This window comes from Syngnathus acus, chromosome 6, assembly GCF_901709675.1.
Source record: "Syngnathus acus chromosome 6, fSynAcu1.2, whole genome shotgun sequence".
Classification (NCBI taxonomy): domain Eukaryota; kingdom Metazoa; phylum Chordata; class Actinopteri; order Syngnathiformes; family Syngnathidae; genus Syngnathus; species Syngnathus acus.
The window spans coordinates 15203021-15228226 of record NC_051092.1 but is presented as its reverse complement, the minus strand read 5'-3'; the positions used below and the strand labels follow the sequence as shown (position 1 = coordinate 15228226).

General features: G+C 40.4%; 1 protein-coding gene across 1 annotated transcript in view; it reads right to left on the bottom strand.

The window, feature by feature from the left end:
* Positions 1–25206, bottom strand: part of LOC119124000 (NT-3 growth factor receptor-like) — a 68499-nt gene that overhangs the window by 16392 nt on the left and 26901 nt on the right. The window contains exons 7-15 of the mRNA XM_037253550.1: positions 22833–22974; positions 20961–21073; positions 19651–19834; positions 18141–18164; positions 13490–13536; positions 5671–5773; positions 4174–4365; positions 3818–3948; positions 536–708 (exon numbers count right to left, since the gene is read on the bottom strand). Of these exons, the coding sequence (XP_037109445.1) occupies positions 536–708; positions 3818–3948; positions 4174–4365; positions 5671–5773; positions 13490–13536; positions 18141–18164; positions 19651–19834; positions 20961–21073; positions 22833–22974 (1109 nt within the window). The remainder of the gene's footprint in view (positions 1–535; positions 709–3817; positions 3949–4173; positions 4366–5670; positions 5774–13489; positions 13537–18140; positions 18165–19650; positions 19835–20960; positions 21074–22832; positions 22975–25206) is intronic.

Here is a 25206-nt window from a genome sequence, read left to right as displayed (position 1 = left end):
TCCTGTTCTTTGCGCTGTGCTTACTGTCTGCTGTATGCATGCTGGCTCAGTTTTGCTCCTCTTATTTATTGGGTTTTTGGTTTATTATTTATTCATCGCTCATTTTATTTATATTGTTATTTTTTGTGTATTATTTATTGTTTGTGTCGTCTACTTGTATGTCTCGTCACCGTGGGATAGAGGAAACGGAATTTCGGTTTCTTTGTGTGTCTTGACATATGAAGGGATTGACAATAAAGCTGACTTTGACTTTGACATTCCACTAAAGCCAAGGCAAGTCGGTCAAGGTCAGTCCCCCACCTCCTCCTGTGGTCTACAAGATGAAGCGTCTGCTGGCCATCCGTAATCAAGCCGGGGCAGGTGATTCTTGGTGCACAGGGAGGGGTACAGGCCTGAAGGAGGCGGTGGGTGAGGTTGTCTCGTCTAAGATTTCACTTCTTGTTTTATTTTAAAATCCTAATTCGCAGAATCCATGCAGAATCTAACAGTAATTCAGCAATGATCTAACTATACAATTTAGGTTTTTTGTACTTACCTGAGAAATTTATTCAAATCTCCATGCTTCATGTACTCAAAGACCATAATGAGTGGATCTCCATCAACACATACGCCATAAAATTTCACAATATGTTCATGTTGAAGATTGGTAAGCAGCTCAGCTTCACGTTGGAAATCTTTCCTTGCTGATAAAGTGGGGTCCTTTAGAGTCTGGAGAGAAAATTGCATTGTAGAAATGAGCAAGTACCGATACCAGGTATTGGTATAGGTACTGATACCAGGTATTGGTATCGGTACGGATACCAGCCTTATTTCAAAATAATGTTACTTGTGACGGTGACCACTACCAGTACTGGTCTCCCTCATGTGACAATTTTATGATCTGGAACTAAAAATTAGAAAGAAAAATGAAAAAATAGCCATTAATTTCATGCAATTTTAAGGAAAACAAATGCTATACAGTAATCCCTCGCTACGTTGCAGTTCGTTTTTCGCGGTTTCACTACATCGCGGATTTTTTTTTCCAAATTAAAAAAATAAATAAAAGTCAAAATAAAACTTCTAAATTGAGGAATTATGGCACAAAACTTGCCCACACGCCAGCAGAAGGCAAGTAGTGCCCACACAATTGCAGTGCGTACACTTGTACCTTTTTGTAAAAAAAAATTGTTATAGAGTTCTAAAAACATATTTACAGTGTTGTACCTTGTTATAGAAAATTTTTTATAATAATAAAAGAGTTCTAAAAACATATTTACAGTATGTACACTTGTACCTTGTTATAAAAAAAAATAATAAGTTGTTCTAAAAACATATTTACAGTATGTGTTAAGAATTCTCCATGTTATTTATGTTATTCAGCTGTCCTTTGATTTGAGGTAGGGTGATTAATTTTGAAGGCCGTTTTCAGGCGATACCACTTAATGTTTTACGTTCGTGTACATATGTCGGTTACAGTGGTACATGAGTCATTGACGATGTAAGTGGGTCTCCTAACAAGAGAAATGAACGATCACGTGTTTATAACCTTTAGGACAATGTAGTATTGCTCCAAATGTTCGTTTAAATTCCTGTAGAGGTCCGTTTTCGCGTGTTAGCACGATCGCGAATTAGCATCTTTCCGCTAACTCGTTAGCCTGCCCAGTACTTCTTGATAATATGTTACACGCACACACGTATAATATTTATATTTTCAATATTTATACTATTTATAATATTTCTGCATGTTATTTATACTATTAATGTATTATTTACATGTTTGAAACAATTATTTAATGTTCTAATAATAAAATATGCACTTAAATGGTTTCATATACATTTACCGACACAAAAATTTACAGATTAAAAAAAAAAAGTACAGATGAGAGGGTGACCGTACTTCGCGGATTTCACTTATCGCGGGTGGTTTTTGGAACCAATTATCCGCTCTAAAGGAGGGATTGCTGTATTGAGATACACATCTTTCTTTAAAATTGTAATTGTTTTTGTTGGTAAATTATATGCGTCAAAAGTGCTAAGATTGTGGTTGGTCTTTTTTGTGCAATTGGGATTGTATTTCTCCAGAACACACACACACGCACACACACACAATCACACTTATTCAATTAGGAAAAACAGAGATAGCGATGCACGCGCTCATGCACACAGACATTCACACACACGCACGCACACACACACACACACACACACACACACACACACACACACACACACACACACACACACACAGTTGTTTAATTAGGAAAAACAGAAAAAAGGAAAAACACCTTGTTGTGGGGGGAAAAACAAGGACTGCAAAAGGTTCAACACAAAGCACTCCAAACAGGAGGGTTCCTGACAAAAAGAATATACAAAAATTGACTATGAAAAGTATCAGCACAAAAGCGTTCTTACTCGGGATGTCCCGATCTTTTCCTATTTTCCGGTGATCGGAGATCGGCTACATTAGCTGACGAGTCGTGCCGATCTTTACGGCAACTACTATAAAGTACCCACTAGTTACGGTTGCAATGTCTGCAACATGGCAATTTCAAGAGGAGGCAGCAGCAGAGCTACATTTAACACCACAAACTTGATTCGTCATCTGAGGACAAAAAACGACAATGTGTGTAAAGCGTTTTGTAAAGTTGCAGATGGAAAGGTTGCTAAAGCAAAGCAACAAATGCTGGACGTTCTGAGGAGAGACAAACACACTCCAACGAAAACAAACGAGCAAAGAAAGTCACAGAAAGGTTGGTCAAATGTATTGGTCTTGACAACCAGCCCATCTCAGTAGCACTTGGATAGCGCTTTCTTTTTGATAATACTGTACCAAGTCAGTTTTTTATTCTTTTTACTTATGTCTTAAATATTAAATTGAAGCTGATCTTTAATTCTCAGTAAGATTTACAATAATAATTTGATACAATTATTAAAATACAATACAATAAAATAAAATAGAATAATGGGATTTACAATAATACTAGTAATGCTTATTGATGAAATTTTAGTTTTGTAAAAAGTTGAGTTACTTGCTCAAAATAAATTTCAGTTTTATAAATTTCAATACTAAAGGCAAAATATCGGATTGGATTTGAGGTTAAAAGATCAGATCGGGATCGGAGGCATATGCTGATTGGGACATCCCTAGTTCTTACTGTAAGGCTGTGGCAACAAGGCTGGGGTTCGACAACTGTGACCGCTTTGGTGATCACGAAGAAAATGTTTTGGCATAAGACAGGGGAGACGCGGACTATTTAACACAGGGGTGTTAAACTAATTTTTTGTCGCGGGCCGCATCGTAATCATAGTTTCCCTCGGAGGGCCGTTATGATTGTCAATGTCTTCTATATACGCTTCAGGCGACAAAAAAACTGATGAATAACTTTTGAGATCAGAGATTAGTAAAAACTGTTCAACTATTTTAAAAAGACAAATGGTATAATAAAATTGCAAGCAATATCTCTATTTTTAAAGTGAAGACAATTTGTAATCTTAGTAATGACACAAAGTCGCTGCAAATTTTTTTATTTGCGGGCCACATAACATGATGTGGCGGGCCGTATCTGGCCCCCGAGCCTTGCGTTTGACACCTATGATTTAACACATGAGGATAACTGGAAACAGGTGAAAACAATTGGGAATCAGAGTAGAGATTGATGACATATGAGGAAAGGCAAGTGACTTGACATGAGGACAATCGGGATTCCAAAATAAACCAGGAACAATGAAAACAAGGCAAAGTCAAGATCAAAACTAATTCAATAAAGGACATGACACACATAGTACATGCACAGATATGCACCAGAGCCCCCCTCCCCTCCTTGCCGCCCCCCCTTACCTTTACAGCTACAAGCATTTTGTCTTTTCTTGGGCACAGAGTGTAACATTCCGCTAAGAAAACTTTGCCAAATGCTCCTTCTCCAAGCTCCCTCTTCAAAATGATGTCCTTTCGTTTTAGATGCTCAACATCTTTAAAAGAGAAAAAAAATCAATCTAATAATCCCAAAAAATCCCAACTACATGTTATTTCTTGCTACTAATACAGATATGGGGGCAGTAATTTATTTTAAAAAAGTTGTGACATTTTTTAAAATGTAAATAAAAACAGAATACAATGTTTCGCAAATCCTTTACGAGCTATATTCAACTGAATACATTACAAAAATGAAATATTGTTCAAATTGATGTACGTACAGGTGGTGGCTTTCTTATAGTTGTGCCCATGTCTGAAGTACTGTGGATTCTCGATAATGGGAATACTGTTCAGTCCAATTGTCACAGCCTCTAGTCCACCATCCATTGTGCATGGGCGATTAATACCATGATTCACATGATGAAGTGGATTGTTGCAGTCTTCTTCACCACTTACTATCACTGCTGCTGGACCTAGGACAGTAAAATAAGAAATCAAATGTATTCTCAGCAGTGGTTTAATTCTGCTTTGTATAAGATTTATAAGGAAAAAAAATAGGAGGGATAGTCGCTGCTAGTGTAGGGGTACACATGCATTACTTATGCGTGGACAGTGCGGGCTTGATTTCCGCTCAGTGACAGTATGCATGTGGGTGTGACTGGTTGTTTGTCTCTATGTGTGCCCTACGACTGGCTGGTGACCAGTTCAGGTTGTAGTCTGCCTTTCGCCCAATGTCAGCTGGGATAGGCTCCAGCACCCCCCACGACCCTGAACAGGATAAGCGGTGTTGAAAATGGATGGATTAAAAAAAGAGGATTCAAATTAGTTTTGGGGCTCTCTGTCGCAAAAAGCTCAGAGTGCACCACCGACTGCGTTAACCAGCTGCTGCTGGTGAGGCAGCCAGGAAGACCTCCTGGCCACATCGCCCAGACTGTTGCGCTGCCCATGTGTGTCATTTACGGATAAATAACTGTGAGAAAACCCACTGAGGTCGGCTTGTATAAGACTCAGAGCACCACACTTCTACTGATGTGTGGCCAGAGAAGTGTGTCTGCTGAAAGCACCTCCCTTTCGGCTAGGCGGCAGACTTCAGTCATGGACTTCAGGGTAAATGTAAGTAAAATGAACCCTTACAGATTTCAATGTAATATTTAATGACGTATGAACAATTCAGCTTACAAAATGCCTCTTGGAATGCATTATGATTGGATATCTTGGTGATATAATAAAGAAATGATACTTTAGCTGGTGATAATCAATTTCAACATTTCATGACTGGCAGAGGCTGAGGTGTGATATAATTTCAAGTGTTTGGAACCAACAGAAAAGAGAAGAAGAAGGAGGAGGCCAAAGAGTATATGGTTGTGGTGAGGGTGGACATGCAGGTGGTTGGTGTGACAGAGGAAGTTAAAGAGGGCACAGTTAGATGGAAACGATCTGCTGTGGTGACCCTTAACGGGAGCAGCCGAAAGATGTTTTGCCAACCAGAACTACAAAATAACATTTTCTACATAAAACCAGCAGTTTACAACTGTCCTCATTCCTCCATTGTTTTCACCAGCTGACACCGTGACATCCTTGGGAATGTTGTAAAGGCACGGGGAGAACATGCAAACTCTACACAGTAAGGCTGTAGCCAGAATCGAACCTAACCCTAACCTCTGCTCATTGCAGATGGATGTGCTAACCAGTGCTCCACCGTGTCGCTTCATAATATGACAAAACAAAACAAAAGGCAAATGAATTATTAAAGTTCATGAGTGAGTCTGGAAACATACCTTTCATGCGTAACTTGGAATGTCGCCCATATTTATGAATCAGGAGGATGATCATCAGCAGAATCACACAAGCAAGCCCGGCAAGTCCCACAGCTATAGAAACCTGGAAATGGGAGGATAAGACAAAACAGTTTCAATTAAACGAGTCCTGCAAAACTGTCATTGGGCAGTAACCAAAAATGGAAAAGTAGCGCTAATGTATTCCCAATGCGGGGAAACTTGTAACTTTTTGCCCTTGAAAAAATATACAAATTAACCTTTGGAGCCCAATTTGTTAATGTTAAAACGTTAAGTGTAATACAGTGATCCCTTGCCACTTTGCGCTTCACCTTTCGCGAATGTGCTACTTCGCGGGTTCAGAAGTGACAGGAGAACGGCGATTAAATACACGCTGATAGCGCGGAGCGTGCCTCTGAGCAACGTGCGTCACTGAAGACAAGTGCGGGAAACGCTGTAGCGAGCCTGTCACGAACGAGGCAGGACAACCATGTGCAACACGGACTGTTTATTTAGGGAATGCGAAAAGAGGAAAAGGGAGGCTGGAATGCCAGCAGAGCAGGTGCACAAGGCGACTGACGAGCCGGTCAAAAAAAACCTGAAAAATGTCAGATTTATCAACAAACGAGTTGAAATAATGAATGAGTTATAGTTTGTTTTTATGACAACAAAAATTCAGTATAATAAAAAACAATTTTTATAACAAAACCCAAATGATGGTATAGTGGTATGCTGTTGTTAGGTCAGTCTTTTTTTTTTTGTGCTTTCTGCGTGAGATATAATTCTTTTCAACATTGTTTTGCGTATTCTCTGACAAGTGGTTTGTTTTTATAATTGGTTTTCAAAGAGTCTATTTCTTTTAATATTATATTTTCGTCTGCTGACATGTCCAGGAAAGCAGGTTTGTGACAAAACAATAATCATGGTCGGCAACAGGAGAGCTTTCCATCGGATGCTCACAGTTCTGTTCCTGCTCAGGTCTTACTTGTTCCCATGCGCCGAGCCTTGGTGGGTACATTTTGTAATCCTTTGACTGGAACTGTATGGGCACGGCGTTTCTGTAACTGAGCTTTTCTGTCGGGGGTTTCCGGATGAATAAATTGCTCCGGAGTGAAGTGCTGACTGCAAACCACGGTGTAGGATGTAGCTTTGAATTTAGCACAGCAAATACTCATAAGCCACCACTTTTGCGGTTCTAAATTGCTGAGAAATTTGTGGTAGCTCAGAACACCGTTGTACTCGGCGGACGACATGCACCCTGAAAACTTAAATGTGTGTGGTACTTTATCTTTGTTGCTTTTAAGGGAAAACAATCTTTTTTAAGCATGTACCCGTTGTTTACACGGCTCTACCCAATAATGGGGCCCAAACTGGAAAGGAATGAGCCGCATTCCACAAAGAGGAAGTGAAGTCATGTCATTTTGTGCAAAGAGCCCATTGAGACATTGACATGGCTGTGATAAAATCTGGAAAAGTACTGTTTGGTCTTCTATTGCCAACAAAATAAGTCAGTTGAAGAAGTTGTGATGAAATAAAATAAGTGGTCTAATATAGACTTGAATGATTACAGCATGGAAAATATTTAATTAGGATTTTTATTTCAACATCCTTTTCAATGAATTCATCAAAAAACAAAACAGTTAATTCATCTTTATTACAATATAAAATATAAGGTCTCGTATAAATTTACAGGATAAGGCAAAACTAATCCAAATGAAGCATTAATTAATCTGAAAGAACACTGTAATTCCGCCATACAAGTGTGGCATAAACATTATGTATATGCAGGGCTCGAAATGTCTTTTTTCTTTGCAGAGAAGTTTGCAAAGCCACTTCATTTGAGGAGGAACTTTCTAACTTTGGTTTGCAATTTTTCTTTCCTTTTCCTTTTTTTTGGTCTACAGCAGGGGTTTCAAACTCATTTTTTTCGCGGGCCGCATTGTAGTCATAGCTTCTTTCGGAGGGCCATTATGACTGTCAACCCAAATAAATGTATGAGCACCTCATATTATATACAGTAAAAGCTACAAAACAAACTGACAAATAACTCGTTTTCAAATCAGATGAGTAAAAACTGGTCAAATATTTAAAAAAACTAATAATATTAAAAGTGAAGACAATTTGCAATTCTAGTATTGACACACGAATTTGATGCACAATTTGTCTTCGCGGGCCACATAAAATGATGTGGCGGGCCGTATCTGGCCCCCGGGCCTTGAGTTTGACATCTGTGGTCTACAGGTTAACCCCAGGGTACTGAAACAAGGGTTTTAATAAATAATAAAAAAATACAAATGAGACAATATATTGAATGAACAAGTGTTTTTTATGTACAAAGTTATTTATGGACAAATGTTTTTATTTCTTAAATTCACATGTTCTTGTCTAGAAACAAAACTAAACTGATTTTAAAAAGCTCTGGTGCAATATAATTTTATTTAAAAATACATCTTTTGGCTGCTCCCGTTGGGGTCGCCAGAGCAGATCAATGGTTTCCATCTCACTCTGTCCACCTGAGCTGTCCCTCTGATATGTTCACTCCTAATAAATGCATACTGATGCAAACAATGCATCAGTAGTGCACTTTCTCAGCATGAAACCATATTTCTGCTCACAGATCTTCACTTGTTTTCTGAGCCTAGCATCTACTACCCTTTCCCGTAACTTCATGCTGCGGCAGTTCTGCACGTCCCCCTTGTTCTTAAAAATTGAAAACATCACACTTCGTCTTCAATCCCCAGGCATCCTCTCACTTTCCAAGATTTTATTAAACAATCTGGTTAGAACAGGGGTGGGCAAACTTTTTGACTCGCGGGCCGAACTGGGTTCTAAATTTGGACCGGAGGGCCGAACCAGGAGCAGATGGACGTAGTGTTTGTGTGAAGTAATATAAGCGACCTGTAAAGGTCATTGCATAAAAGATTTTGGCCTTTAGTAGGTAGTAAAGCATGGATATTCCAAACAAGTTTTTTGAAAACAAATGCATTTATTAACAGCATTAAAAAAAAAAAAAAAAGAAATCACTAAAAAACTGCTATCAGTGATTCTCATAAAATACGACACTGTTATTATGAATAACAGTCTCCATCACTTCAGTGCCTGCAGGTCAGATTAATGAAAGATGTTTATCTTATGAGATCACATCAAACATTCTGACCAAATATATCAACTTGAAGAATCAGTGAAAGCATACATCCAAATAAAGTAATCAAAACGGCAACACGGTGAGGGGTATCTGAAAATCAGAGCAGAGTTTTAACTCACAAACACCTGGTAACAGAGGTGAGGAAACGGGAAACACTTCCTTAAAGTAAGCCTTAAGAACTTTACAGGTGAAGATTAGTCGCAAACAGGTGGTGCATCAATGTCCTTGAGCATCCTGCATTGTTTGAAAATGAGAATGGTCGCTAGTTTCAATCCCTGCTATGTGTACAAATCATATTCAAAATGCATTTTTTTACAACAAACTTGAGAGCCTCCCCTTCATTTTCAGTGGGAACAGTGTTGTTGGTCTCCCTTTTTTGCTAGTGCGTCATAGTCTGGAGTAACATTTTTGTGGCAATTCTTAGGAGAGATCCGAGGTGTTGGTCCGTTTACCTCGATCTGTGACGGGTTGATGTTGATGTGGCTGAACGTCACGTCGCGTACGTCGAGCCAAATTGGCCACTCTTTTTTAAACACTCGGCACTGTGTCCACCTTGCTTTTCCTTGGACGACTCATTTTAATAGAAGGATTCCAGGGGAAGGTTTGTGGGTGGCTTTAGCGTAAAACTGTATCTGAAAGCTCAGCGCGCGAATTACAAGAATGCTGTCGTCACAGCCCACGCTCTAAATTCGGGACTGATACAAATAGAGCGCGAGTGCGCCATGTCCGTACTACTGAGTACGTACACGCACTTGTGAGTGTGCACCGAGCTTTCTGACACGGCTTCCGGTAGTAAATGCGCAGGCGAGCAGTTCCCCATCTACTGGGGAAACGCAGTCATTGCAGGCAAAATGACCAAAAAAAATGTTTAATAATACAATTTGTTCAGGGTTGGCGGGCCGGATTAAACGGTCCCGTGGGCCGGATGTGGCCCGCGGGCCGTAGTTTGCCCACCCCTGGGTTAGAACCTCCACTGCCATCTCTCCTAGACATTTCCATGCTTCCACTGGAATGTCATTTAGGCCAACTGCCTTTCCACTCATCCTCTTCATAGCTGGCCTTACCTCATCCTTATTTAGTCTCTCCACATCATCCAACCTTTTCTCTCTCACATTTTCTTCATTCATCAGCTCCTCGAATATTCCCTCCATCTTCTCAACACACTCTACTCAGTTGTCAGCACATTGCCATCTCCATCTTTTATCACCCTAACCCACTGCACATCCTTTTCAGCTTTGTCCCTTTGTCTGGCCAATTGGCACAAGTCCTTTTCCTTCCTCACTGTACAGCTCACTAAATGCCTGTTCCTTAGCTTTTGACACTTCTCTTCACATTTCACCACATCTCCTTGTACTCCTAATTTCTTCATCTCTCTGACTATCCCACTTCTTTTTTGAAAACCTCTTTCTCCTTATGCTTTCCAAGACATCTTTGTTCCACCACCACATATCCTTGTCTTTTTACCTCTGTCCAGATGTCACAACCAGTACCTTCCTAGCTGTTCCCTCACCACAGCTGCAGTACTTTTCCAGTTTTACAAAATTGCTTCTCCACCATCCAGTGCTTCTCTCACGAGCTCACTGAATTTCACACAACAGGCTTCCACCTTCAGCTTCCACATCTGATCCTTTATTGAGCTCTCACTCTCTTCTTCTTCACCTCTAACGTCATCCTACAGAGCACCACCCTATGCTGTCCAGGTACACTTTCTCCCACCACCACTTTCGACTCTCCAATTTCTTTTATGTTGCATCTCCTAAAAAGTATGTTGTCCACCTGTGTGCACCTTCCTCCACTCTTAGGTCACCCTGGGGTCTTCACTTTTCTTAAATTAGGTAGTAGTTTCTTAAAGTAAGTTGTCTCTTTCATTTTTCTTGGTTACGGTGGTATTATAGGTAGTACTGTAGATATTCAAGAGATTCAAGAGTTTTTATTCGCCATGTTTGAGCGTGCCAAACAAGGAATTTGACTTCGGTAAAACACACCCTCTGTTCAACATATAGGTGACTAACAACACTCAGGACATGTGAATAATGGCAAAAACAGTGTAGACAAATTCAAAAGGTGTGTAGATATGTAGATTGTGTGTCCGGCAGTGAAATCCTTGGTTGAAATTGGGATGGCACTAGATCAGACATGGGCAAACTACGGCCCGCGGGCCACATCCGGCCCACGGGGCCGTTTAATCCGGCCCGCCAAACCTGAATAAATTGTATTTTTTGGGGTCATTTTCCCTGCAATTACTATGTTTCCCCAGTAGATGGGGAAGCGCCCGCCCGCGCATTTACTCCCGGGAGCCGTGTCAGAAAGCTCGGTGCACACTCACAAGTGCGTGTGCGTACTCAGTAGTACGTAGTAATTTCATCTATCGGTGCCGAATTTCGAGTGTAGGCTGTGACGTCAATATTCTCGTAATTCGCGCGCTGAGTTTTCAGATACAGTTTTACGCTAATGCCACCCACAAACCTTCCCCTGGAATCCTTCCATTAAAATGAGTGGCCCGAAGAAAAGAAAGGTGGACACTGAGTGCCGAATGTTAAAAAAAGAGTGGACAATTTGGCTCGACCTACGTGTATGAGAAGACGTTCAGCCACATGAACGTCAACAAAGCCCGTCACAGATCTAGGTTTAACGGACCGACACCTCGGCTCGATCCTAAGAATTACCACAACAAATTTTACTCCAGACTATGATGCACTAGCAAAAAAGGGAAACCAACAATACTATTGATTTCTTTATTACCGTATTTTCCGGACTATAAGGCGCACCTAAAAACCTAAAATTTTCTCAAAAGCCGACAGTGCGCCTTATAGTCCAGTGCGCCTTATATATGGATCAATTGATGAATTTGTTGATCCATACTGGTTGTACACAGTGCTCTGCCAAAATGTTTCAGTACGTTTTAGTACGACTAGTAAATTACAAGGTCGCATCGCTTCCCAACATTACGGCAACTGTAGTCAGGGGGCGTCACCGAATAGCTGTTGTACCCGCGAGGCTATTTCATTTCAAAATAGGCTGCTCCGTTAATGTTTCGAGTAAATTTACGGATTGATATGGAAGGGTAAGCAGTACCAATGTGTTAGATCGAACTTTAGTCAGTTCCGATCATTTTATAGGATATCGTTTGAGAAACGCGATTGTTTACACTTTGCTGAGGCTCATGGGAGATTGCGAGCTGAGGCTCATGGGACTTTGCGGATGGCTAATGCTATAACGATAGCTGCTATACGTACCAGGCTATTTCATGTCAAAATAGGCTGCTCTGTTAATGTTTCGAGTAAATCTACGGATCGATATGGAAGGGAAACATAGGTAAATAGTACCAATGCGTTAGATCGAACTTTAATCAGTTCCGATCATTTTATAGGAGATCGTTTGAGAAACGCGATTGTTTACACTTTGCTGAGGCTCATGGGAGATTGCGAGCTGAGGCTCATGGGACTTTGCGGATGGCTAATGCTATAACGATAGCTGCTATACGTACCAGGCTATTTCATGTCAAAATAGGCTGCTCTGTTAATGTTTCGAGTAAATCTACGGATCGATATGGAAGGGAAACATAGGTAAGTAGTACCAATGCGTTAGATCGAACTTTAGTCAGTTCCGATCATTTTATAGGAGATCGTTTGAGAAACGCGATTGTTTACAGAGGGCTCGTTGGTTATTGGCTAGTGGATGCATACCGCAACCCTAGTCAACCTCAGTTTGTTGCAGTATAGCTTCTATTTTATGCGCCTTATAATCCGGTGCGCCTTATATATGGACAAAGTTTTAAAATGGGCCGTTCATTGAAGGTGCGCCTTATAATCCGGTGCGCCTTTTAGTGCGGAAAATACGGTACTTTATTTAGATGTATTCTTTCACTGATTCTTCAAGATGATGTATTTGGTCAGAATGTTTGCTGTTGGATGTGATTTCGCCTCAATAGATAAACATATTTCATAAATCTGACCTGCAGGTGCTGAAGTGATGGAAAATATTATTCATCATAACAGTGTCGTATTTAATAAGAATCACTGATAGTAGTTTTTTGGTGAAATATTTTTTTAATGCTGTTAATAAATGCATTTGTTTTCAAAAAGCTTTTTTTAATATCCATGCTTTAGTATCTACTAAAAGTAAAAACCTTTTATGCAATGAACTTTACATGTCATTTATTTTACTTCACACAAACACTACATCCATCTGCTCCTGGTTCGGCCCCCGGTCAAAATTTAGAACCCAATTCGGCCCGCAAATCAAAAGGTTTGCCCACCCCTGCATCTAGGCTTCTAGGCACTAGGCTTCAACCGGCTTTTCGACAAGTCATGTAAAACAAAATGTGAAATGAAGTTGTAATAAGTGTGTTGACTATGTCCTTGCTGAAAAAAAAATCTAAAACAAAATCAACTACCATCTGCACTCTCACATTCCAGTCCTTGATAGCAGGCACAGGCACAGGCACATACACGCAACCATTCCCACTCACATTCTCAGCATCAGTGACTTAAAGCGTGTTCAGTTGCTTCAATTCACACTTTGCAAATGTCCAAAGTCCCTTTAAATGCAGGTAATAAAAGAATGAAATTCTAATTGCACGAAAATGAATACAAATTCATTAATGACGAGAGAGAAGATAAATTTTAAATCTGCAGCTGACTGTTAACTTTGGAAATGGTTAAAATGTTTACTTACCCCAAATGTATCTTGGTGTGGATTGTGACGCTCTGCTGTTGGGGTTACTTGAAAATATAAAGACAAAAAGATAAAGATGGAGATTGAAGGAATAGGGTCAAAAGACACAAAACCCGCCTAGCCACAATAACAGATACGCTCACATCTCTTTGGATAAAGTATATAAGCAGACAAGTATATTCATGGAATCAACCAATAAAGCAGACATAACTAGACATTCTTTGATATAAGATAATAACAGAGGTTGCTACAACTTCATGATTCAATATGTATTTCTGTGCACTGCAAAATAAATGTCTTTTGATATGTTGCTTACATAGCTTAATGACCCTTAAGGAACTGTGAAATGCATGCCTGATGTTTGTTCTCTAAATCATGGACACGGCCAGAGTCGTCTTGACCGTACAGTACTTGATTATATCTTGTGTTTTGATTAAACGTCATATGTCGCCTAATGCGAGACGCCAGCTTTTCGATTACTACTGAACGCTCTGCACAGAGGGAAATGTTTTGCCTAACAAAGAAAAGATATGGTGGGAAGCATGATTAAACTAAGAATATAATGATGTGAGCAAAGACATGGAGTATCAAAAGAACTAACTTTGCATAGTCAGGGAACAGTAATAGATTAATGATGTTACAGCCAAAAAGCTCACATTAATTCGTACAAAATGACAAAAGTGAAAGAATGAGGTACGACAGCATATGTGCAAGAATGGAGGAGAATGTTTACAGGAAGGTCACTCGGAGATAAAAACCAGCTGGTGCCAGAAGGAGACAGCCAAGGACTCGGCCAAAGATGATCACCAAGGCCGAAAGACGGGATGAAAGACAACAGCCCCCACACACACACCGAATCTTCCATAACCAGCACCCACTCCCATGGAATCAAACTCTACTGCGAACTCGCCCCACCCCAACGACTCATCACCCATCAAACGCGCCCCACACCAACTGAATATAAGCTGACCAAAGAACCTTGAACGTTGCCTTTTCTGAATGGAGACTTTCTGCTCTTGAAAGGCCCAGCGCTGTATTGTACTTTCCTGAAAACAGAGCTTTCTTAACAAGAATTATGATTGAACTCAACCAACCTGTGTAAGTCTAATTTCTGCTTCAGTGTCTTTGCATTTTCCTAAATCTGAAGAAATTAAACGAGCACGCAGTGAGTAAATTGGATAACAGGTGATTGGCAATGGCTTTTGCCGTGAGGCGCAGATAGCGCTCCCTAAATTGTGGACCAAATCCAACAAGATGTATCATACACAAATATTGCAATTTTAGTATAATATTAACATCGAAACTTTGAGGTTAATAATATCAGATGTCACGTGCATCTGTCAACAGAACTGACTTCTCGGCTCTTGCCATCAGCACCTTCGAAAAAACATTTGTGATTGAAAAAAATGTAATGATTTCAGTTTGTGTGTGTGTTTCACTTCAGTTACTGTTTTGTTTCATCATTGATTAATTTAATTATTAATTATTTTGACACTTTAAAAAGAAAATGTTAAATTTGCCACCATTCTGTAGATTCATGTTTGTGTACATACTAGGGGTGTAACGATTCATCGATACACATCGATTAATCGATATAATGCTCTACGATTTATTGGCATCGATGCTAAACGTAAACATCGATTTATATCGCCGTGTTTGACCTCGGACATTAGACGCGACTTTATTTTGAAATCCAGTACATTGTTGCTTGCTTCCTCTTTCCGGGAGCAGTACGCGGCGTGCTGTGTTGTGAGCAGAGCAGGCACGTGAAAGGGGAGCCGACAACTACGCGGCTCCTGGGCTGGTGCTATGGCTAGTAGGGGTGTAACGATTCATCGATACACATCGATTAATCGATATAATGCTCTACGATTTATTGGCATCGATGCTAAACGTAAACATCGATTTATATCGCCGTGTTTGACCTCGGACATTAGACGCGACTTTATTTTGAAATCCAGTTCATTGTTGCTTGCTTCCTCTTTCCGGGAGCAGTACGCGGCGTGCTGTGTTGTGAGCAGAGCAGGCACGTGAAAGGGGAGCCGACAACTACGCGGCTCCTGGGCTGGTGCTATGGCTAGTGTCCAAGAAGACGAGGAAATTCGCTCCCCTTTGGGCTTCAAGTCATTCGTTTGGAAGCACTTTGGATTCCAAAGAAAAGATGGCTCAACGGACAATTAAAATTATTGTAAATAAATAGTTCAGTAATGCACTTTAAAGTTAATGGTATTACAAAAAAAGAAAGAATATTCATTTTTCTTTACTTATATGAGAAAGAAATATAGGAATTCGATAAAGTTCAGTGTTAAAATAAGCACTTTGTATACTACAATACTCTTGTAATTTCCTAAATAAAGAGTTTGCAGTACCTTGTTGATTTTGCGTATGAATTGTTATAAATCAGGATATTTTTCTGTATTTTTTATTTAAAAAAATAAAATAAAAATATCGATCGTGGAGCACTATATCGTGATGTATCGTGAATGAATCACAGCAGGCTTTAAGATATCGGCAATAATCGTATCGTGGCCCTTTGTATCGATATGATATCGTATCGTGACAAAACCCGCGATTTACACCCCTAATATACATGTCTCTCTCACACACACACACACACACACACAGGCACGCACGCACACACACACGCACACACATACACTTGTGCCTTGTTAAAAAAGTTATGATAATAAGAGTTCTAAAAACATATTTACAGTATGTATACTTGAGCTACAATTACATATGTCTCACACGCACGCACGCGCACACACACACACACACACACACACACACAATCTGTACCTCTTGTACCCACGGGGGTAGCGGACGTGCTGAAGCCTTTCCCAGCCGTCATCAGGCATTAGGCGGGGGACACCCTAAACACAGACAGAACCATCCGCACTCGCACTCACACCTAGGGGCAATTCGGAGTGCATTTATATATTTACAGTAATCCCTCGTTTATCGCGGATAATTGGTTCCAAAAACCGCCCGCGATAAGTGAAATCCGCGAAGTACGGTCACCAACAAGAAGTACTGGGCAGGCTAACGAGTTAGCGGAAAGATGCTAATTCGCGATCGTGCCAACACGCGAAAACGGACTTCTAAAGGAATGTAAACGAACATTTGGAGCAATATTACATTGTCTTAAAGGTTAGACACGTTTCCTCAATTTAGAAGTTTTATTTTGACTTTTAAATGTTTTTGTAATTTGGAAAAAAAATCCGCGATGTAGTGAAGCCGCGATAAACGAAACGCGAAGTAGCGAGGGATCACTGTATATGTCATTTGTGCATTTAAAGTGGCCCTCCGACTTGAATGGGAGGCTTGGATGACCAGCAGTGATAAATCGTTTACAAAAGCTGGACGCATGCGAAGAGCAACATTCGCACAAGTCTGCCAGTCGATCCTGACAGCGTGGAGCAGTGTGAAAAATCCACCATCATCAATGGGTTTCGAAAAGCCGGTCTGCTGCGTGACAAGCACAAGCTCAGGAGTAAATTTGCCTCAGGACGAGAGTGACGATGAAAGCGACAACGAAAGAGAGAATGAGAAAGAGGGTTGCAACGTAGTACATCTGGCGTTTTTCCAATCGGACACTGAGGAGGAAGATTTTGCTGGTTTCAGTGGAAGGAGGAAGACAAAGACGGCTCTCAGTGACTTTGTTGATGGGTATGTTTTTTTTTTTTACCCGCCTGTTACTTCCGTGTTTACAACAAAATGTTAATGTTCTTAAAACTTTAGCCCAGCTAGTGCTGTTACTTCCGTGTTTACAACAAAATGTTAATGCTATTAAAACTTTTGCCCAGCTAGTGCTGTTACTTCCGTGTTTACAACGAAATGTTAATGTGATTAAAACTTTAAAAAGGCTTTCTGTGTACTGTCTTTCTTTGTAAATAACTCGTGTGCACGTGCGGCTTATAGTCCGGTGCGGTTTATATAAGAAAAAAACAAAAAAATCCCCGAATTTTAGCTGGTGTGGCTTATAGTTCGGTGCGGTTTATAGTCCGAAATTTACGGTATATGTATTATACATATAACTAAGGCGGGGCACTGGCTAGCATGTCTGCCTCACAGTTCAGAGGGTGCGGGTTCGATTCTACCTCCGGCCCTCCCTGTGTGGAGTTTGCATGTTTTCCCCGTGCCTGTGTGGGTTTTCTCCGGGTCCTCCCACATTCCAAAAACATGCTTGGTAGGCTGATTGAGCACTCCAAATTGCACACAGGTGCAGTAGCGGCGCACGCACTACGCTGTAAGCGTTAGGCCTCGCGCGACGCACGTGACGTCATTATTGATTCTGTCACGTGTATATCCAATTTACTAGTAGCTAGTGTCACTAGTAGCGCTGCATGGCTTGCATCAGCGTGACGTGGACACGCCTACTGCCCAATGAACGCTGGGATAGGCTCCAGTACGTTCGTGACCCCCGTGGGGACAAAGCGGCACAGAAAATGGATGGATATTTAAAATACTGGTAGATGAACTACTAATTGGCGAAACAAGACAGACAGACAGACAGACAGACAGAGCGAGACAGAGAGAGAGCGAGATTACAACCCACCCCATAAAGTACTAGCAGATAATAAAATATTTTCCCACCCCATAAAGTACAATAACAAGCAGGTAATAAAATATTTTCTGACAAATAACTTACCATAATCATAATCATTTTCTGCAACTGTGAAAGATGACAGATGATTTGAGAAGAAATTAATAACATTATGTTAGCATCAGGTAAGTCATAGATAAAACAAGTGTGATAATAGTATATTGCTCAAGCTTGACTGAAGATTTTCTGAATGGATTTTGTATGTTCAATAACTCAAGAGATTTCATATCTGGGTACTCTGTCTTTCTCGCATCCTCCAAAATTTTGCATGATTGGTTAAGTGAAGACTTTGACCATCGTGTGAATGTTAATGTCTTATAAAAAACAAACAAAAAAAACATTACACATACAGTATTGACAATATTAGAACGCTGTTGTGAATAGAAGCCAATTCTAATACCATCATGCACTTAGAGTGAACTGCTATTAGCTCTTGGAAATATAAGGAGCTTGCTCCATTAATGCTTTTAAAACCGCTTTTTAAAAAGCTGGCGACATAACATCTTTGCCCATTCTTGAATAAACTCTCTTGAGTGAAAGTCGTGATACTCATACGAGTCCTTAATTACGACGGCGTATTACAATCACCCGGCAAAAAGCAAGACGACACGGCATGACATCATTTAAAGCGATCATGACGAGATTAAAGTCGTCATGCCAAGTTTTAAAGTTACCACGCTGAGATATAAAGTAATCACGATGAGATTTAAAGTAATCATGAAGAGATTGAAAGTTTTCATGATGAAAGTGTGCGTTCTCCATAGCAAATAAAATTGGAAAACAACTGAACTTTATTATAATTATTGTTTTATTTTGGGTAGGCTATGTGACCACTGTATTTTCAAACACAATTGTTTATAATACAGAAAATCTCAACTTTAAATCATCATGGGTTTAGGCACGGTTTTCAATCTCTTCATGATGACTACAACTTGCTGACATGCTGACTTCAAATCTCAAATACTGACTGACTGACTGACTGACTGACTGACTGACTGACTGACTGACTGACTGACTGACTGACTGACTGACTGACTGATTGATTGATTGATATCTGCTGTTACCCATTGCCTAATTGACCTGGCAACAGTCAAATAAGGGAGAATTTAATTTTAAGGGTTAGCACTTCTTTCCCCGCTTAAGGCACTTAACAAATTGCATCTGATTTTAGATTGTCGATCTTTTGCTATATCACGGTATTTTGTGGGAAGGCCCCACCGACAGTCACTGTTGAATGCAGCACTAAGTGCAAGCCAGCAGGACAGTGTGTGTAAAAGACACAATGGCATATCTGTGATCATTTCACACTTAAAATAAAAAATATAAACTCAACTCAACTTTTTTTAACAACCACATTAAAAAAGTAATTGCTGCATACAAAATGTATGAGGGACCAAAATTGTGAAAATGAAATAAATAAATAAAAGTGAAACTAAAAATGAATAAAAATTAAGCCCTGACTAGTTGTAGGTGCTGTCTTGCCTCTGCTTACTTGTACATCTAATGTAAGTGATAAACTTTTCAATAGCATGCAATATGACCACACATTACTTACCATTGAAGGGCTTGTCTAGGAAGTGCCCATAGACAGTACTATTTACCACACCCAGGTAATTTTTAGCCTCGAGAGTGTAGTTGCCATTGTTATGATGTGTTGGGTTTTTGAATGTTAGGCATCCCTCAATGTAGTCCTGATAAATATCCATATCAGGATGCACATAATCGGTGTGGGAAATTTCCTGCATTTGTAATGAAACCAGAAATGATCAATGAGAGAATCTTTAAATTGAATCAAATAACATCAACCCATCAATTATTCACACTTTGGAGTAATCATCATACCAATGCATACATCAATATTTATTACTTATTTAAATAAATATTGTGATATATGAAATAATATAAATAGAATATAATACAGTAAAACCCCGGAACTCGACCACCTCGGTACCCGAAATATTCTGAGTTCGACGTAAATTGTTGGGATATCTTTGCCTCAAATCTTGAACAAAGCTTCAGAATCCATGTCCTATTCATACAATTGGTGTTCAGAAAACTTCACCGGCGAGACCATAAGATCACAGGGATTCATGCTGAAGAGTTGAGTTCACACCATAACAACCGTGTAAAAAAAGAGCTACTGATTTCGCCAACAATAGCCATCCTTTTGTTCACGTTGATACGCTTTTGGAACATTATTTCCAGGACTTTGGCTCTTCTACCATGGGTAAGTACATTTTGCATTGAAATTGTATTCTTTTGTCATGTTTAATTTAATTTGAGCTCATAAATTGCCGCATACAGACCGCGTAAGGGTGTGCTATAAGTTTTTGCTGTACAGTATTGTCATTGGTCTTTTGTGATTTTATGTACTGTTTTAGACAAAATTGGAAAAATTGTTTGACTGCGTCTCTTCTTGACGCTCCGTCTGGAACGAATTTGCGTTGAGTTCCGGGGTTCTACTGCATAAATATTTAATATTCATTATAAAATGTATTTGTCCTATCCCAATGTATGTATTGCATCCTATTCTAACTACTATTCACCAACGGCGCTACCATTTTCGTTGCATACCTGCTGTACAATGACAATAAAGGTATTCTTTCCATTCTAATATCAATAAACTGTTGGCATGCATCACTTGATTAAAGAGAACAAAGGCTAGTGCTAAAACAGTGATTACTGCCACACTACCAATTGAGTGCTAATGTAAATTAAAATGTTGTACAGAGTGATGTTAACTGACTGCTTAACTACCTACATAATAAAAACACAAGTATTCTGTTTATTTTTCTATTTATTCTACTATTCTATTCTGTTGAGAGAGGACATTGAGCCATTTCTTTGAAAGATAAACCAAAGCACCTTGTCATTGTGGAACCATCTTAATCTTGGGTGGGGTGAACCTCTCACTGTGAATTTTATGCAGGTGTCATGGCGACGCTCTGGCTTCTTCAGCTTTACAATAGAAGGAGAAACTAAAATTTAAAAGAGACAGATGGGTTTTTTAAAATTTGTAATAAACATTTAAATAAACAATTAATTCATTAACACAGTGGTCCCTAATCCTCTTTCCTCAGAGGCCCGGTTGTATAATATTGCTACACCCACCAAGAGCCCTTGCGTTGGAGAGATTGCTAGGTGTAGGTAAAGCGCTATATAAATCTTTTGCAACTACTAGTGCAATCTGTAGTTATTTTAAGATATTTTCTTTCCCCAGAAATATTTGTGGGATTTTAGGCGCGAATCCAGGCTCCCTACCCCATCCAATATCACTGTAATTGCCATTTAGTGTAGACACGAGGCACTTAACCCGCCCCCATTTCCATTGCTCAAGGGTAGGATCTTAGTGTACTGTGTCAAGGCAAGGTATGGTTGCTTTCATTTTCTCTTCTAGAGCCTATTTGTTTGGAGAAACATACCTAAACAACATCACGCAAGTTAAATCTGATTCACAGGAGAACACTAGGTGAACATGGGATGGAGTTATACAATAGCTTTAACACGATAATTATTTTAATCAATAAAAGTTTAAAAATTAGAGATCCAATATCATTATTACAAATTCTGAAAGATTTTGAGAAAAAGTATTTTCACGTCCAATGTTCTACCACCTGCTGTGACCAATGGATTATTGTATGTATTGTATGATACGTATATGATTCACATCATATATTTAGTAATTGGTGATATGATATTGATGCCAAGGTATTTCATAACGTGAGGTTTTCACACAAACGGTGCTGATCCAAGGTGGGTTGCAAATGTATGACAATTGAGCGGTATAGCCTTCCTTTTACTGGAATTGATCGTGTATCCTGATAAACACCATCTATTTTTCAAATTATTTGAGCAACTGTGGTATTGACTGAAGGGTGAAATAATGTTAACAAAATGTCATCAGCATAAAAACTGGCTTTGAAATTGTGTCTGCTCAACTTGATACACATTATATTTTGATCAACTTAAACATCACATACTTGTGATTCTCATGCTAAAATGAAGATGGGTGGGGACACTGAACAGCCTAGCCGGGTAGCTGAGTTGGTTGGGTTGGGACAGAATGTTGGTTCATGGTATAATTACTGAATCCACTGTATACACCTTGGTCCAAATTCAAACTTAGTGAATAAAACAATCAAAGGCTTTTTCAACATCCAGCGATATTGCTGCAGCTGGATGCTGAACAGTAGATGCTCCTTTCATAAAGAAAAAGTCTCCTCGTGTTGCTAGAGGAAAGACAGTCTCCAATATCTCTTTTTCATTCATATTTAGGGAATATAATGTCTTCGAAAAAGGACTTAATAGTCTCATTATGTTCACAATACTCAGATTTATACAGGTTTGAAGAAAATTCCTGAAAGAGTCATTAATTTGTGTTTCACCCAGTACTAAGGCTCCCTTATTGTATACTTCCAATTGTTTTAGTTTGAGTGCTAACATTTTTCCAGGCTTTTCATCTGACTTGAAATATTTATTACATAACTAATACGTACACTGCAAATTAGGTCTCTTCATGTAAGACTGCTTGTATCTCAGATTTTATCAGTATTTTATATTTTGTACACGAGAAGTGCAGAACAACATAACTTTATGCCTCTATAATTTACAGTGCAATTTAACACCACTGTAAAATTTAACAACTGAAATAAACCGACAAGTTACAATATAATGCATACTCACAAGCTGTGCTTTACGTGTGTGTGTGCATGCCCGTGTGTGTGCCTTTTTACTTACAGTGAACGTTAAGTTGAATCGAAGCATTGGTCATGCCTACTATATTAGTGGCTGTGCAGATCAGAAGGAAGTTGTTGTCATCTCTGCTGACATTTACCAAAGTGATGCTGTTCGTATGAACAGTGTTGTCAAAGACCTTTGCCTGGAGGGAGCACATGGTCATCATCATCTTCATCATCATGACGTATATTTGGTAATGTGCTCGAGCACATACATTTTCTGTCCTCTCCCTGCGTGTTCACTTCTTTATGTCCTATATCAACGATGGGTATTGAAATTATGCCTATTTTCCCACTGTTGGACTAAAAAATCACATTCATTTAAGTACTGTAGAACAGCTACATCCATTCATTCAAGGGTTTTACTCTAACATTTGTTGGTGAGGTACAGCCTATCTCAGTAACTGTAAATTATGGTGTATGGCTCCCTTCATGATTCGTTACTTTAACGTGGTGGAGGGGTTTGCGTGTCCCAATGGTCTTACAAGCTAAGTTGTCTGGAGCTTTATGCCTCTTGGCAAACAGGTCCGAGGTGAGAGACCAGACAAAGTACGGATCATAGACCCCTTTTGATGAATAACATAAATGGATGTTTTCACTGGTCCAGGCGTGGGTCACCAGGCCCCCCTCTGGAGCCAGGCCTAAAGGTGGGGCTCAATGGTGAGTGCCCAAAAAAGGCAACCTTCCCATGGGCTCACCACATGTGGTAAGGGCCAAAGGAGTTGCTTGAGGTACATAGATTGTCACCTCTCTGGCAGGGAAGGAGCCCGAGTTGGTGTGCGGGGCAGAGCGGTTCCAACTAGATATAGTCGAGCCTCCATCGAGAGGGGCTGGAAACTCTTCCGCTCCGGAGTTACCCATGGCGAGAGGCGCCAAGCTGGTGTGGGTATACTTATTGACCTGTGGCTTGGCTCCTGTACATTGGCATACATGAGAGGGTGGCCTCACTTCGTCTTTGAATGTGGGGTGCGGGTCCTGACTGTTGTTTGTGCCTATGCACCAAACAGCAGTTACGAGTATCCACCCTTTTTGGAGTCCTTGGAGGGTGTGCTGGAGAGCGCTCCCCCTGCGGACACCAATCTTCTGCTGCGAGACTTCATTGCTCATGTGGGCGGAGAGTGTTGCCGCCAAGCTGAAGAAAAAGTCCCTTTGGACCTTTTTGGCCTTTGGGACTCTGGAAACAGCTGACAGGTACTGGCTGGCCAAGTGGAAAGCAGCTTCGGCAGTCGCGGAATCAAACACTTGGGCATGGGAAGAGTTCAGTGAGGGTATGGAAAACAACTTCCGAACGGCTTCAAGGAAATTCTAGTTCACCATCCGAGGTCTCAGTATAGGATGGCAGTGGTGCTGAAGATGAAGGTCCGTCGGAAGGTCGAATATCAGATTCAGGAGGAACAATGTAGTTTTTGTCCCGGATGTGGAACAGTGGACCAGCTCTACATCCTGTGTATGGAGGTTCGCCAAACTAGTCTACATGTGTTTTGTTAACATGGAGAAGGCGTTTGACCGTGTCACTCAAGTGGAGGAGTTCAAGTATCTTGGGGTCTTATTCACTCGTGGGATGGCGCTGTCAGGTCTGCGAACTCAACTCCGTGTGTGTGTGTGTGTGTGTGTGCGTGCGTGCGTGCGTGCGTGCGTGCGTGCGTGTGTGTGTGTGTGAGAGGATTGGTGTTAATTTCAGTTGTTGTGCGCTGGAGTCTCAGCAGCTGTCTCCAATCAGGATCAATGCCCTATTTAAGCCAGCAGCAGACTCCACCACACCGCCATGAGTTAGTACATCTAGCTACCCGACTGGTTTGCAACTCTCAGCTGCTTTACTTGCCTTATGCCGTGTTCCCAGATGGCCTGCCTGCTTGCCTGTCTCCCAGCCTGCCCACCTGCCTACCAACCTGCCCACCTGCCTGCCTGAAAGGAAGCTTTTATACACAAACCGTCATTATGGGGGACAAAAGAAATGCATATGATGCCGCCTTTAAGTTAAAGGGAGTCGATGTTGATGACATTGTGCAGCGTCACCCTTTTCTTTATTTCCCAGTCACGTCTACTCTGGAGCTATACATGTCGCTTGCTAGTTTAATGTAATCTAGCGCTTCGTGCATGAATAAAATTAGCATGAACAGACCCTCATCGTGGAAAATGCTAGAAAAAATGCATAAAAGCGACGATGAAAGAGAGACTGAGAAAGTGTGTGGCGAAGGATAGCTAACGCTATTCCAATCGGACACTGAGGAGGAAGACTTTGATGGTTTCAGTGCACAGGAGGAAGATGAAGCTCTTTTTTTTACTTTTACTGGTGTGTTTTTTTAACCAGCCCTGTTAGTGCTGTGCTACCGTGTTGCTGCTGTGTTACCACCGTGTCTCAGTGACTTTTACCG